The sequence below is a fragment of the Aspergillus sclerotioniger genome (assembly GCF_003184525.1).
Source record: "Aspergillus sclerotioniger CBS 115572 chromosome Unknown BO94scaffold_31, whole genome shotgun sequence".
NCBI classification, from domain to species: domain Eukaryota; kingdom Fungi; phylum Ascomycota; class Eurotiomycetes; order Eurotiales; family Aspergillaceae; genus Aspergillus; species Aspergillus sclerotioniger.
In genome coordinates, this window is record NW_020291021.1 from 224517 (window position 1) to 237085 (window position 12569).

At 49.8% G+C, this 12569-nt stretch overlaps 6 protein-coding genes across 6 annotated transcripts; 4 read left to right on the forward strand and 2 right to left on the reverse strand.

Annotated features, from left to right (window-relative positions):
• Nucleotides 1-21: 21 nt before the first annotated feature.
• Nucleotides 22-1800, forward strand: BO94DRAFT_236043 (uncharacterized protein). Its single transcript, XM_025606328.1, has one exon. The coding sequence runs from the start codon at nucleotides 112-114 to the stop codon at nucleotides 1507-1509; it is 1398 nt and encodes a 465-aa protein (XP_025463578.1). The 5' UTR covers nucleotides 22-111; the 3' UTR covers nucleotides 1510-1800.
• Nucleotides 1801-2727: 927 nt separating this feature from the next.
• BO94DRAFT_236201 (putative Yippee zinc-binding protein Moh1) lies at nucleotides 2728-3595 on the forward strand. The gene is made up of 2 exons (XM_025606329.1): nucleotides 2728-3162; nucleotides 3228-3595. The coding sequence occupies exons 1-2, from the start codon at nucleotides 3064-3066 to the stop codon at nucleotides 3459-3461; spliced, it is 333 nt and encodes a 110-aa protein (XP_025463579.1). The 5' UTR covers nucleotides 2728-3063; the 3' UTR covers nucleotides 3462-3595.
• Nucleotides 3596-4630: 1035 nt separating this feature from the next.
• On the reverse strand, nucleotides 4631-8077 carry BO94DRAFT_538876 (5'-methylthioadenosine/S-adenosylhomocysteine nucleosidase family protein). Its single transcript, XM_025612577.1, has 4 exons — nucleotides 6758-8077; nucleotides 5896-6700; nucleotides 5158-5844; nucleotides 4631-5106 (listed from the first exon to the last, which is right to left on the reverse strand). The coding sequence occupies exons 1-4, from the start codon at nucleotides 7752-7754 to the stop codon at nucleotides 4929-4931; spliced, it is 2667 nt and encodes an 888-aa protein (XP_025463580.1). The 5' UTR covers nucleotides 7755-8077; the 3' UTR covers nucleotides 4631-4928.
• Nucleotides 8078-8788: 711 nt separating this feature from the next.
• BO94DRAFT_524801 (alcohol dehydrogenase family protein) lies at nucleotides 8789-10494 on the forward strand. Its single transcript, XM_025610287.1, has 6 exons — nucleotides 8789-9040; nucleotides 9155-9301; nucleotides 9373-9469; nucleotides 9541-10005; nucleotides 10061-10182; nucleotides 10249-10494. The coding sequence occupies exons 1-6, from the start codon at nucleotides 8904-8906 to the stop codon at nucleotides 10349-10351; spliced, it is 1071 nt and encodes a 356-aa protein (XP_025463581.1). The 5' UTR covers nucleotides 8789-8903; the 3' UTR covers nucleotides 10352-10494.
• A 60-nt stretch (nucleotides 10495-10554) lies between these two features.
• On the reverse strand, nucleotides 10555-11269 carry BO94DRAFT_236561 (uncharacterized protein). Its single transcript, XM_025606331.1, has one exon. The coding sequence runs from the start codon at nucleotides 11134-11136 to the stop codon at nucleotides 10693-10695; it is 444 nt and encodes a 147-aa protein (XP_025463582.1). The 5' UTR covers nucleotides 11137-11269; the 3' UTR covers nucleotides 10555-10692.
• A 132-nt stretch (nucleotides 11270-11401) lies between these two features.
• Nucleotides 11402-12562, forward strand: BO94DRAFT_474880 (KH domain-containing protein; the record flags this gene model as incomplete). The annotated part of the gene is made up of 2 exons (XM_025608535.1): nucleotides 11402-11789; nucleotides 11856-12562. The coding sequence occupies 2 exons, from the start codon at nucleotides 11402-11404 to the stop codon at nucleotides 12560-12562; spliced, it is 1095 nt and encodes a 364-aa protein (XP_025463583.1).
• Nucleotides 12563-12569: the final 7 nt, after the last annotated feature.

The window sequence follows — 12569 nt, forward strand, 5'->3', positions numbered from 1 at the left end:
AGCATTCGTATTATTAGGGGTAGTTGCATTCACCCCACGCATAACATATTCCTTCATTCTCAGTTCCCGTCATATTGGGTATAGTCTTATCGTTTCTCAATTACACTCACAATGTCCGCAGACCTCTTTGCAGAGTTTGGCATGGGGTCCGCCCCCCCTCAACCTCGGAGAGATTTGCGCCAACACTCTGCTGGGTTCCAATCGTTGTCGTTAATCCCCGACCTGGATGCATTTGAGGATCCTTCCATCCGCTCTTCATCAGATCTAAACAAGACTGCAACAAAGCCGGCTCATGTCGAACCCAGCTGGACCCAGTCAGCTTTTGAAAGGCCGGGTACATCAGGGCTGCCGCAGTATGGACACGGAAATGATAACGTTTTATTTGATGCCACCCTTGAAAGCGTTCCGGACGATGAGAGCGATGACTGGGGCGAGTTTGAGACTGCGGACGTGCCCACCATCAAGGAAACACCACACACTGCGTTACAGCCCCGGGATGCCGTAAAAGGACGCAGGGTATTGCCGACTCCTTCGAAACGCACTACAGTATTCTCGGCGCCCTTGATAGATTCCTTGTCAATCGATGATAATATACCCTCGTCTGGGAGTACGCCCACTGCGGCTCCAAATCGGACGGTTCCTAAAGCACGCCGAAAAGAACCACCAAGTGTCGCATCGCCTCTTCCTACTCAAGAAGATCCATTTGAGGAATGGGGCGACTTCGTCGATGGGCCGTTCATAGCCTCCAGTCAAACAGGCGCCCCAAGTACTCCGGCCCCAACCGCCCAGCGGCCTCGCGGGAATGGAAGAAAAGTCTCCGAAAACATCAAATCCCCTGCAGGATCAACAAGTTCTTTTCAAACAGCCAGTCTTCCTACAATGGCAGCTCAAGTCCGTCCAACGAATATACCTCCGCCATCTGTCTTACTCGAGCTATTCCCTCAACTACTGGATGAACTTCGACAAGAGGCGACCAAAGCAAGAAAGGATCTGCAGCAAAAAGACCAGCTCGAAAACACTGCGAGTCTAATCATCTGCACCTTGAAGACTGCAGCACGAGTTGTTGCCGGTAGAACCCTGCGGTGGAAACGGGACTCCATACTGAGCCAGAGTATGAGAATTGGCCCGGCCCGCGCCGGTAAACCCGGAGGCATGAAACTCAACACAGTAAACAAGAATGAGGACATTAAGGAGCAACAAGAAGCTGTCGACGTGCTCACCATGTGGCGCGACCGTACGGCCCTCTTTAATTCCATCATCCAAGCGGCCGGAAGACATCCAGTCCAGGTCATACCGGAGAATATTCGGGTAATGACATATACTGCCAACCAAGGGGCTCTAAAGGCGTCCCATGCCTGCGCCCTGTGCGGTCTGAAAAGGGATGAAAGATTGCCCCGAATTGACGGGAATGTAGAGGACAGCTTTGGGGAGTGGTGGACGGACCACTGGGGCCATACCGACTGCAGGCAGTTTTGGGAGAAAAACCGAAGTCTGCTCGGCCAACGATAGGGAGAGCTCCGCGTGAGCAAGCCAGAGGGGCAAATTAACAGCTGACATGACTGATCACACCGGAGGCAGAGAATACGATCTTGACCATACTGCATGACACATGTCTACCCGGACTTGATTCATTGCAACGGAGACGGCATGAGGCTGCCAACAATCTACCACTAACTAACCGCTTGATGACTGGGTCATCTGCCAGACCATGGGCCACTGCTGTAAATACCGGTAACATGGGGTCTTCTGAACATATCTTTGTCCATAGGATACTGATTAGACAAATCCAAACACAGTGAATGACATAAAAAGCAGTGCGTTGAATACATGCACGGCCATGATCCAAGCATTTTCAGGACGCGCCTATCTGGATACTGGTATTGGTACGGAGTATGTAGCTCAATTAAGTAGTCTTCAATACTGGCGCTGCTTCAGCACCGTTTTGACGCCATTCACTGGACCGATTCTACTTGCCAAGTAACGCTACTCGTCTGTGTCGTCATTACATTTAAAACTAGCGTGGGTGGCAGGTATCACTGAACAGGTCAGATTACTGTCTGCGTACGGCATTGGCGTTGGCATTTGGCAATCCCGTTGGGTCATCGTGTAGGTTCCCTTTATCGGTTCAACTGGGGCGGGTCGGCGATAACAGTGATAAGAGAGAGACAACACCGGGGCATGCTGACACTGGCAACTACTACTTCGTACTACAGAGTAAATACCTGAAGAATGGCAGCCGAACCGGCCATGGATGTATACTAACGGGGGCGCATGGGGCATTTTAGCGGGCGGAAATGGCGATGCTGAAGGGGAAGGGCTGCGGCGGGCGTCATGAGGCAGGCGCGACTGGGTCGAGTGGCTCCCTAAACCTGGTCCGATGCGGGGTTTCCAGCTCCGGGAGCAGCTGCCCGATTCCCACCTCCTCCACTGATCGAACTCCTTCACTCACTGACTGACTGACTGACTACTCAGCCATTTCCTGTGCCACACTTCCATCCCTCCCCCCTCCCTCCCCTTGGAATCATCCTGCCTTGTCCTCGTGCTCATTGGCCTATCCCTGTTTGTCGTCCTTCCCAAACTCCCTCCTCCACCTGGCAGTGAGCTCGTACGACTGGGCTGCTACTGTCTCCTCATTTGTTCTAGTTGCATCTCCGCTTATTCCCGACCAGTCGAGCCGCAGCTGCTTATCACAACCCCCTCAAATATCTCCCCCTCAGGCTGAGTTTCAAGTTCATCTGCCAGGTTAAACGGAAGGATATCTGATAATAGGATCTGGAAATCCTAGCACTAACCTCTCTCGGTCAATAAACCCCTGATCGTCGGTCACCAGGCAACCGTTGTTTAAGAACACCCTACGAACAAGCCAAGCCTCTTCGTGCCAGGCAATCGGAGACACTGCAGGACTTCTTCGCACCCCGCATCCCTTGTGCTTCTCTTTGATTCTCTATACCGTCGAGAATTTCCGTTATTGTACACCTACAACTTGTGGTATATTCGAAGTTCACGTTCCAGGGCGTCTCCTGTTTAGGTGGCTGTGGGAAGGCAAGCAACGGTCAGGACACAATGGGTTTGGTATACAACGTCTACCTTACTGCCAGCAAGATCTTTGGGTGCAAGAAATGTAAAACCCATCTCGCGGATTATGACGATATTATTAGCCGGGTGGGTGGTTCCCGTCATGATCCCTTTGCCAGCAGCTACTAACCGCGTGTCTTAACGTCTTGCAGAATTTCCGGGGCCAGCATGGGAAAGCCTATCTATTCAATAACGTCGTCAACATCACCCAGTCCGAAGCGGTGGAGCGTAGCATGACCACCGGGAGGCATATCGTCCGTGACATTCACTGCAGGCAGTGCAAAGAGACGGTGGGCTGGAAGTATGACAAGGCCTACGAGACAAGCGAGAAATACAAAGAGGGCAAATTTATTTTGGAAGAAGAACTACTCTGCGTGGTGTGCTAGATGCCTTCATGCGTGCCGTGGTGTCTTCTCTACAGCGATATCAACGTGGCGTGCTGGCTTCACACGCGTATTCCCTGGGCGAGGGTCTACAGGCTATACCTGCGAAGGGCTGGGTCTTATAGTGAGCGTTTTCTCCGTTATAATATCGTGGCGCAATGTGAATGGCGTTAAATGGAGCACCGCTTATTTGATGCAAGGAGTTCACTGCAGATATGGCGCAACCGATGGACTTGTTTTGAATGCATAGCGGAAGCCAAGGTTTCCAAATCACCACCTAAGTGAATTTTGTTTATCTTTAACTCTATAGCATAGAATGGTACTTGTGCGAATAACTGCTAATGCCAAAATTCTGGTCGCGACGAAACTTGCGCTGTGTGACACAGCAAAATTTACGAAGTATACAATGCTAACCGGCCTTACTAAATTCAATGAATATTGAACTAACTGCGTTCCATGCAAACGACGCAAATACCGAGTGTGAGATAAATCAAAGGGACCATGAGTACTAATATCCCTAACGGAACCCTCGGATATCTCTATAAAGCATAGAACTACAGTCTGATACCATTTCATATCTATCAACTAAATACTGACCATCTACAACAACAAAATGGATCAACATATATTCCTAACCTTTTTGTTTAATATTCCGACCAATCCCAAAGATCGGGTGAGATCTGCGTGCGTTGCTGACTGAACCTCAGCATTCCTTTGCAGATATTATTCTGAAAAGCTGAAGGACCTTCAAGTTCCTGTGATGACTGGCTAGTAGTCTCTATCATTGCGATGTGAGCGAATGATCTATCTATATGCTGAGTAGATGTTGCTTGCAAGGTTGGCGGGGTATATGAGTTGTCTTTGTGATGAATCCAGTGCAGGATGTCTTGAAATGGTCGGTTATACTTTATTCAGTGCATGGGATTCAAATGATAAAACCAGATACGAGGTATAGTTTCCTGTAGTGTAGATGTATTCGAGAATAGCTCATGTTCGCGTCGCTTGGGATCAAACAGGGAATTTTAGAGGTTACCCTTGGATATTGGATCAATCTATACCTTAGGAGTAAAGGCAGTAGTCACCCCGGGACCGAATGTAGGATGTCACCACAGGCGATGTTTCCACCTCCATAAGTGTCATACTCTACCGCCAGCTAACCCTGCTTTCAAGAGACCGGTTTCCATATATATTGACTGAAAGTCCCTAACTAGACCAGAAAAGTATTTCCAGGGCACAGGAGTAACTGGAAAGGTGGATAGTTTCCAACGTATATTACAAATTGGCCTAGGGTAATATGACGGGATTTCGGAAATGGAGGTAAATGACAGCTCATCCTCAATGTAGCGCCACATAGAGGAGAGGAGCATCCAAAGTTACTATCTCTAGTGTCCGATGAAAACAAAATATCGACTAATTCTTTGCATCCATTAGACTGTCTGCAGCAATGGTGTTTGGTCTTAGCGCTCCTTCCTATTCGAAGCGCACATTTCCGGACTTGAGGATGTATTCGACAACGTCTAGATGGCCTCTTTGTGCAGCGTATGGCGGTGGTGTTTTGCATTCTGAGTCCTCGGTTTTTATAATATCCTCGTTTGAGTCGATGTATCTGGAAGTCATCTCTGTCAGTCCACCATAGGCAACTGGATGAATGTTCGTAAGTCAACGAGGGACTAGATTGAACCAGTTAGAGACGACATACTTTTTCTCGTCACCCAGAATAGGGTATGACTGCGATATCATAGCCTGACCAGCTGCGAAGGCATTGGATTCTTTGTTGAGGAATTGGAGGATGAAATTTATCAGTTTTTCTGATTGATTTGATTCTGCGAGAGCTGCAGAGGCATGAGACATCCAATGTTGTGCAACATAGTGGTGAAGGGGGTACTCCTGCTGTTGATGGGTGTATTCCCCTGAATCCGATGATCTGCCACTAGAGAAAGAGAGGTAGGTGATGGCCACCTGCGTTATTTCAGTCTCTGCGTTCTGTAGAAGATGGTTTCCGATTAGGAATTCCTTCGTTGTGTAGTGGGCTAAACGGATTATGCCGCTATTCCGATCAAACACCACCAGACCTGCACACAGAGAATCGATAATATCAAGTGGTGGTAGAAAGTCCGGATCCAATTCAGTCTTCCCAAGCTCTGTACCAAGGGCATGTTGGAGCTCCTTTGCAAATAAGGCTCTTCTGCTGTAGGTCAGCCAAGCCAGAGTGCTGCGTGCTATTTGGAAACATTCTTCTTTTTGTGACGTTATCCTCGTGATTGCTTTCTGGTAGGCCATTTCAAGGCTTTTCTGGTCATATGATGGCGAGAAAAGAGCTTTCTTTAGAGCCCCACGACTGGGACAATGTATCAGATGCTCTATATCAAGCTTAGCCAGTAAGAACCTGGCGAAAGAAAATTAGAAACCGAATGCATCTAAGGACGACTTCGCATACATTCCATCTGCACGCTTCACCACCTCATGACGAACGCTTTGTTGGATTTCAGGGTCCGATGAAATCTTCGAGAGGAACCCGGGCAGCTTGCGGTTGATGTACTTTTCGATATCATCTGGGTGGGCTTGGATCTCTTTTGTCAAACATCCTTCAAATCTAGCCATGATCTCCGTGTTGAAACGAGAAGTCGCAAATATATTGACAGGGGCGTTTTCCTGGAGATTGAATAGTTGCGTGAGCAGATTATGCAGCTCGTCTGGTGCTGAAGTGCAGTACTCATCGAGGGCATCAATGGCAATATAGATCATTTCATAAGATTTAGCTGTTCTCAAAATCTCGGACTCAATCTCAGCTGCAGTCGGGATTGTTCTGTCTTGGGAATGTCGTTTGTGTATGTTCTCAATGTTTGCGAGAAGACTTGAACCTTTGACAGCTAGCTGTCTGAGAAGGTTCAGCATGATATCGGCATTCCTTTGTTGATGGCTAGGTTGGTAACTGCAGAAGATATAACAAGCTTGAATCTCGGGGTTTTCCTGTGTATTCTTTCTTAGATGCTCCACCACAATGGCAGATATGCAAGTCTTTCCAGCCCCCGGAATACCAGGGCAGAAAAGCGTTTGATTTGGACGGCTCATCCACTGCGTAAACTCTGGAGATTTCAAAAGCCATAGACCCGTTCCTTCTTCTGTAACTCGCATGTAATCATTCTGACATTTGTCGAAGTCCAAAGGAGTGAGCCATTCGAGAACCTGTCTAGTTTGTCCTGTGATTGCAAAGCTGCTGATTTTTGCAATTTCATCATGAACTGGGTTGGAATTTTAGCCACTATATACATTTCTAGCTCTTAAAAGATGAAACTGACCTTGACTCAGAAGGTCCTTTGCTGCAGGCTCCCCATCAAGGGAATTCATCTGTATATGTTGCATGAGTTCTTTTGCACAGCCTGCCGCTGCTGCTGCCGCAAACCTTTGCCAGCGATCATTCTTATGAGAATCTCCATAATTTGCGATCCCACGAATCACAACACATGGAAAGTTGTTCATCAAGCCAGCTGCTTCCATGTCCAGACACATTGCCCCATGTCTGTCCCGTATTTCATCGCGTACCGCTGCATCTTTGACAACCTTATTGCCAGATGCTATGGTTCCATAATGGATCACTGGATTCTCATCCAGCCGCGGCTCTCGCTCGACGTGTTGAGATGCTTCACACTTGTTGCAGTTCTTAGAACCAGAAACATGACGGTAATTGGCCTGGAAGAGCCGATCGGACGACTGGCCAGGATGGGTGTAGTTTTTCCGCATGAGAGGGTGCTTCACCAACATCTCCTCAACATAATGAGCCACCATATTCTCTCTGCTCTCGTGGAGAGCCTGAAGCTTCCCTAGGGCAGTGCCCAAAGCCTTTGGAGGGCGGTTCAACACTGAAAGGCTCTCGAATTCCCCATCACGTATCTTCCCAAAGTCATAGACAATGACGCCACCACTCCCGGGGCTACTCCCAATGACAACATCACCAAGACGAATGTCCAGGTCATTGTCGATGTCTGGAATTCCTGCGCCAGTTCCGACGAGCAGTCCCACCCGGATCTTTGGAAAAGTAAAGAGCATTTCTTTTGCCGCAGCTACAGCATGAGGAGACCCAAGCTGATGTAGGGGGAGGCAGGCTACCACGGTTTTGAACTTACCCATGGAGCCCAAAAAGTATGAATTCTTATCTGACTCGGCTGGTGCAGACTGTGGTTGTCCGTGCTCCTCGTCTATCATTCCCCTCGCTGCTGCAAACTCGATTGGAAGAGCACAAACCCACCCGACGGTATATTCATCGTTCGCGAAAGGAGATTTCTCAAGAGTCGCCATGATTCCGGCTATAGGGATCGAGGCAAGACGAAGCTGTGTTTGTATTTGTAGAAATTTCTCCAACGCGGAATTAGATATCGAATGCTGTTACCAGTAGGCTCCAGCGACATCATCATCTTGAGATGAGCTATCCGCCGCCGCATTAGGCGCCGATGTTCACACAGCCCCTCCGCAAGGCTCCTGTGAGTCGTTAACGATTTCACGTGACTAACAAGCAAATACTCACAAGCTTGTCATATAGCAAGCAAGTTGTACTTTTTGTACGCCTGCTAATGAAGTTCACTTGGTAGAATGGCAACTTGCCAGAGCTCAATGCACGGGACCCTCTTGATCTCAAGGGGCAGTCAACGGAAGCTATGATGTCAAGGAGGTCAAGACGGATCGTATTCGAGATCTATGCAAGATGCGTAGATTTCATAGGCTGGTTTTAGATATAGGGAGGTGAGGCGTAGGTAGGAAGAAGAAGAAGCCACAAGGGAATGGGGTCAGATGATTGGCAGGCCTGCTTACAGAAGTAAAGCCTCAACATATGGGTTGAAAGCAGTGAGCATCTTTAGTAGTCACAATCAACGCATTATATAGCCAAGTGGTTGAGATATTTCCTGCTAGGTTTGCATATATGAGCTGATGCAAATGGAGGTTGACACTCGGGCGTACGGGACTGGTTAGATTGGTAAAGAAGGCCAATGAAAGATTCTTGTACCTAACGAGAGTGTAAAGCTGTTGAAGAGTATTGAAGCAATCCTCAGGCATGAAGAGAGCAAAACTACTTAGTAACTTTGGAGTCGGGATTCGTAAAGAAATACATCCGCAGCAGAAGGTCTGATTCAACTACCAAAAATACCATTCCACTTTCCAAACCCTCCCTCCAAATCAGATCACCTTCAAAATATTTACTAGTAAGTGATAGCAAGCCACCCGTGAGCCACTACCCCATATTTCTTCACGATGTCCGGTCGCTCCCAACTCGGACCCACCAACCCTCTCCAAGGCCAGAAGAGGGGCAAATAATATCGGCTGGCGGGCGCCGTTTATCGGCCGTGATTTTGGAAATCTCTTCTGCAGAAATCTTTTGCCAAACAATCTCCTGATTTCACTTCGTTGATTACCCTGTTTGTTAAGAGTACTCGGAATATCCACATCAGAATCATGTCTGCGGAAAAGACAATGCGCGCGGTGGTTTTCCGCGGCCCCTACAAGGTGGCTGTTGAGGAACGCCCGGTGCCCCAGATTCAGGATGCGGGGGATATTGTGGTCAAGGTTACCTATACGGCGCTTTGTGGAAGGTAAGGGATTCTTTCCTTTTTGAATTAATTGTTTGGTAATTGTTTGGAATTTTTGTGTTATTATTTTTACTTTTCGAATTTGGCTATTGATATGGGCTGACTTGAAATCGATAGTGACCTTCATGTGTACCGGGGTCTGGAGCCTGCCGGGACCGGCTTTGTGATGGGTCATGAAGTCACGGGTGAAGTGGTGGAGATCGGTGATGCTGTCACGTCGGTCCAGAAGGGGGATGTCGTCGTTAGTGCTTTTACGACGTCTTGGTAGGTAATTGCTTGATGATCGCCGCTGTGATCACCATGGGGCTCCTATACTAATGCATGTGCTCTTATAGCGGCAAGTGCTTTTACTGCAAACAAGGATTCTCTTCGCGCTGCGAGCAGAACATGCTGCTGGGCTGCGACCATCTGGATGGCGCACAGGCTGAATATGTGAGTAGATGTACCTCAACACTCGCTACGTTCTGGGCGAAAATATAACGGGAATGACAATCTGCGCTCAGATCAGAATTCCAAATGCGGATGGATCCGTGGTGAAAGCCCCTGAGGGTGTCGATGAGAAGTTCCTCGTCCTCATGGCTGATATCTTTCCCACTGGCTACTTTGCGGCGCGCAATGCATTCAAGGCCTTCACCAAGGAGCAAATCGCAGAGCAGACGGTCGTCCTCATCGGCTGCGGGCCAGTCGGACTCTGCGCATTGATTAATGCTCTGGAGTACAAGCCCAAGCATCTTCTAGCTGTTGACTCCGTTCCCTCGCGACTTGAACTGGCCAAGTCCCTTGGGGCCGAGCCTTGGAACTTCCAGACTGATCGTGAGGGTTTGGACAAGCGCGTCCTAGAGCTGACGGAGGGACGAGGTGCCGATGCCGTCATTGAGGTTGTGGGGTTGAGCCCGGCACTGAGGACCGGTTTCGATCTGCTGCGGCCGTGGGGCACCATCAGCAGTGTTGGAGTGCACAATGGAGAGGTAAGTGTTCTCCTAGGTATCCGATGAGGGTCTATAATTAACGGGAATATTCCAGATCCCGTGGGATGGATGCGAGGCCTATGGAAAGAACCTCACGGTCCAGATGGGGCGGTGCCCTGTGCGGTCCGTTTCAGAACAGGCGCTGGAAGTCTTGAAGAAAAACCAGCATCTTCTGGGGTATGTAACGAGTGTTCCATTTCCTCGGTTTTGAACTGGCAGAAACTAACCGACGCGCGATAATAGCTTCATGGCCGACAAGATCATGCCCCTTTCGCAGGCGGTTGAGGCGTATGAGATATTCAACGCCATGAAGGTGCAGAAGGTGATTTTTGAAGCGGATAAATAGACTGGGATTGGCATGCTGCTAGGTTCATGAGATAAGACACACGCTTGAGCCTCCAAGACATGCATTGCAGGTAAAGATGCCGTTTTGTTATGTGGTTGTAGTAATCATCACCCAGACTAGACGAGCGTCGGCCTAACCAATACATACAGCAACATCGTGGCCACTCCTGCGACGAGGTAACCAATTGGAAGCCTGTAGTAGGATTGTAGATAAATCAAAATTCCGAGAAGCAGAGAGATTTCCAACCTTCGTGAGAGCAAAAGGTGAAGGCGGGGGAAGAGAGGGAGCAGGCATGGATGGGCCTTGTTGTTGTTCCCGCACGAGAGACCCGAAAAACGAAACTAAGCAACTAAGCCCGAAGGACCAGCCAGCCAGGACTGACTTGACTTGCCTCTGACTTCTTCCCTCGTCTTCTTCCTCTCTTCTTCCTCTCTTCCTCCTCCTCTTCCTCCTCTTCTCTCTTCCACCTTTTCTTCTTGCTCGCTTCCCACCACCACTTCCTCTCCGCTTCCATCCCCTCTCCCTCCCTCCTCCTCATTTCCTCTGCTTCTTCTTCTTCTTCTTCTTCTTCTCCTCCCTCTTCCATTCTTCTTCCTCCTTTCCTCTCTCCCTCTCCCACCTCCTCTCCCTTCCCTTCCCCCCCGTTCCTCATCCTCCCAATTTCCTGGATCCCTCCACCTTTTCCCCCGCCCGCCGAAAACCCCTCTGAATCGCTCCTCTTTCCCCTCTCCATCCGCCCATTCGATTCCTGCTCCCCTCCCTGGATTCCGCAGATTCATCACCATCTCGCCGGATTTTTATCGTCTTTCTTTGCTTTACGATTTTAGGTAAGAAGCCCATTCCCTCAGTTGCGTTCTTGCGCGCCACCACATTGGCTTCGTCCTTGTCCCCGTGTCCTCCCCTTACGGTGACACCCTCGCGAAAACCATCCTCCCTCTTCCGACTGCCAACACTAACCTGTCGGCGAAGTTCGTCCACGAAAACTCGCCTTCCCTCTTACCAGACTTTTTTCACTCCCCGAAGTTCACCGATCCTCACTTTTCCGACATCATGGACGCCACCGATTTGCACGATACCACCATGGTCGATGAGGCTTCCCCCGACGTTGTCAACATGATGGATGATGTTGACATTGAGACGACACCCAAGACCGAGGAAGAGTACGCTCAGTCGATGCTGACTCTCCGCGCCATCGTTTCCTCCAAGGAAGCCGGTATCATCATCGGAAAGTCTGGCAAGAATGTTGCCGACCTGCGTGACGAAACTGGCGTGAAGGCCGGTGTCAGCAAGGTGGTTCCTGGAGTTCACGATCGCGTCTTGACTGTGACCGGCCCTCTGAACGGTACCGCCCGCGCCTATGCTCTGGTGGCCAAGGGCTTGCTCGAAGGCGCCCCGCAGATGGGTATGGGTGGCATTGTGTCTAACAACGGAACCCACCGTAAGTAGCCTCGATACCTTTCAGCAAATTCATGTTCACTCTGATCATCTGGCTGACATTTACTAGCCGTTCGACTTTTGATCTCTCACAACCAGATGGGTACTATCATTGGACGCCAAGGCCTCAAGATCAAGCACATCCAGGACGCCTCGGGTGTGCGCATGGTCGCACAGAAGGAAATGCTTCCCCAGTCTACTGAACGGATTGTCGAAGTGCAAGGAACCCCGGAGGGTATCGAAAAGGCTGTGTGGGAGATCGGCAAGTGCCTCATTGACGACTGGCAGCGCGGCACTGGTACTATTCTGTACAACCCCGCTGTCCGTGCATCCGTTGGCACCAGCAGCACCAGCAGCTCCATGAGCCCAAGTGTTGGCGGCGGCAGCGGCAATGGCTACAACAGCCGCCCTTACAACCGCACCGGTAACGGTGCCGACTTCAGCGACCAGTCCGGTGGCTACGGCAGGCGTTCCAACCCCGATACCAGCAACCGTGGTTACCCGCTTGTCACCGAAGATGGCGATGAAATCCAAACTCAAAACATCAGCATTCCCGCCGACATGGTTGGATGCATCATTGGCCGGGGTGGAAGCAAGATCACGGAGATCCGCAGGAGCTCTGGAGCTCGGATCTCCATTGCCAAGGCTCCCCATGACGAGACGGGCGAGCGTATGTTTACCATTATGGGTAGCGCTCAGGCTAACGAGAAGGCTTTGTACCTTCTGTACGAGAACCTTGAGGCCGAGAAGACCCGCCGCAGCCAGCTCCAGGAGTGAACCACCC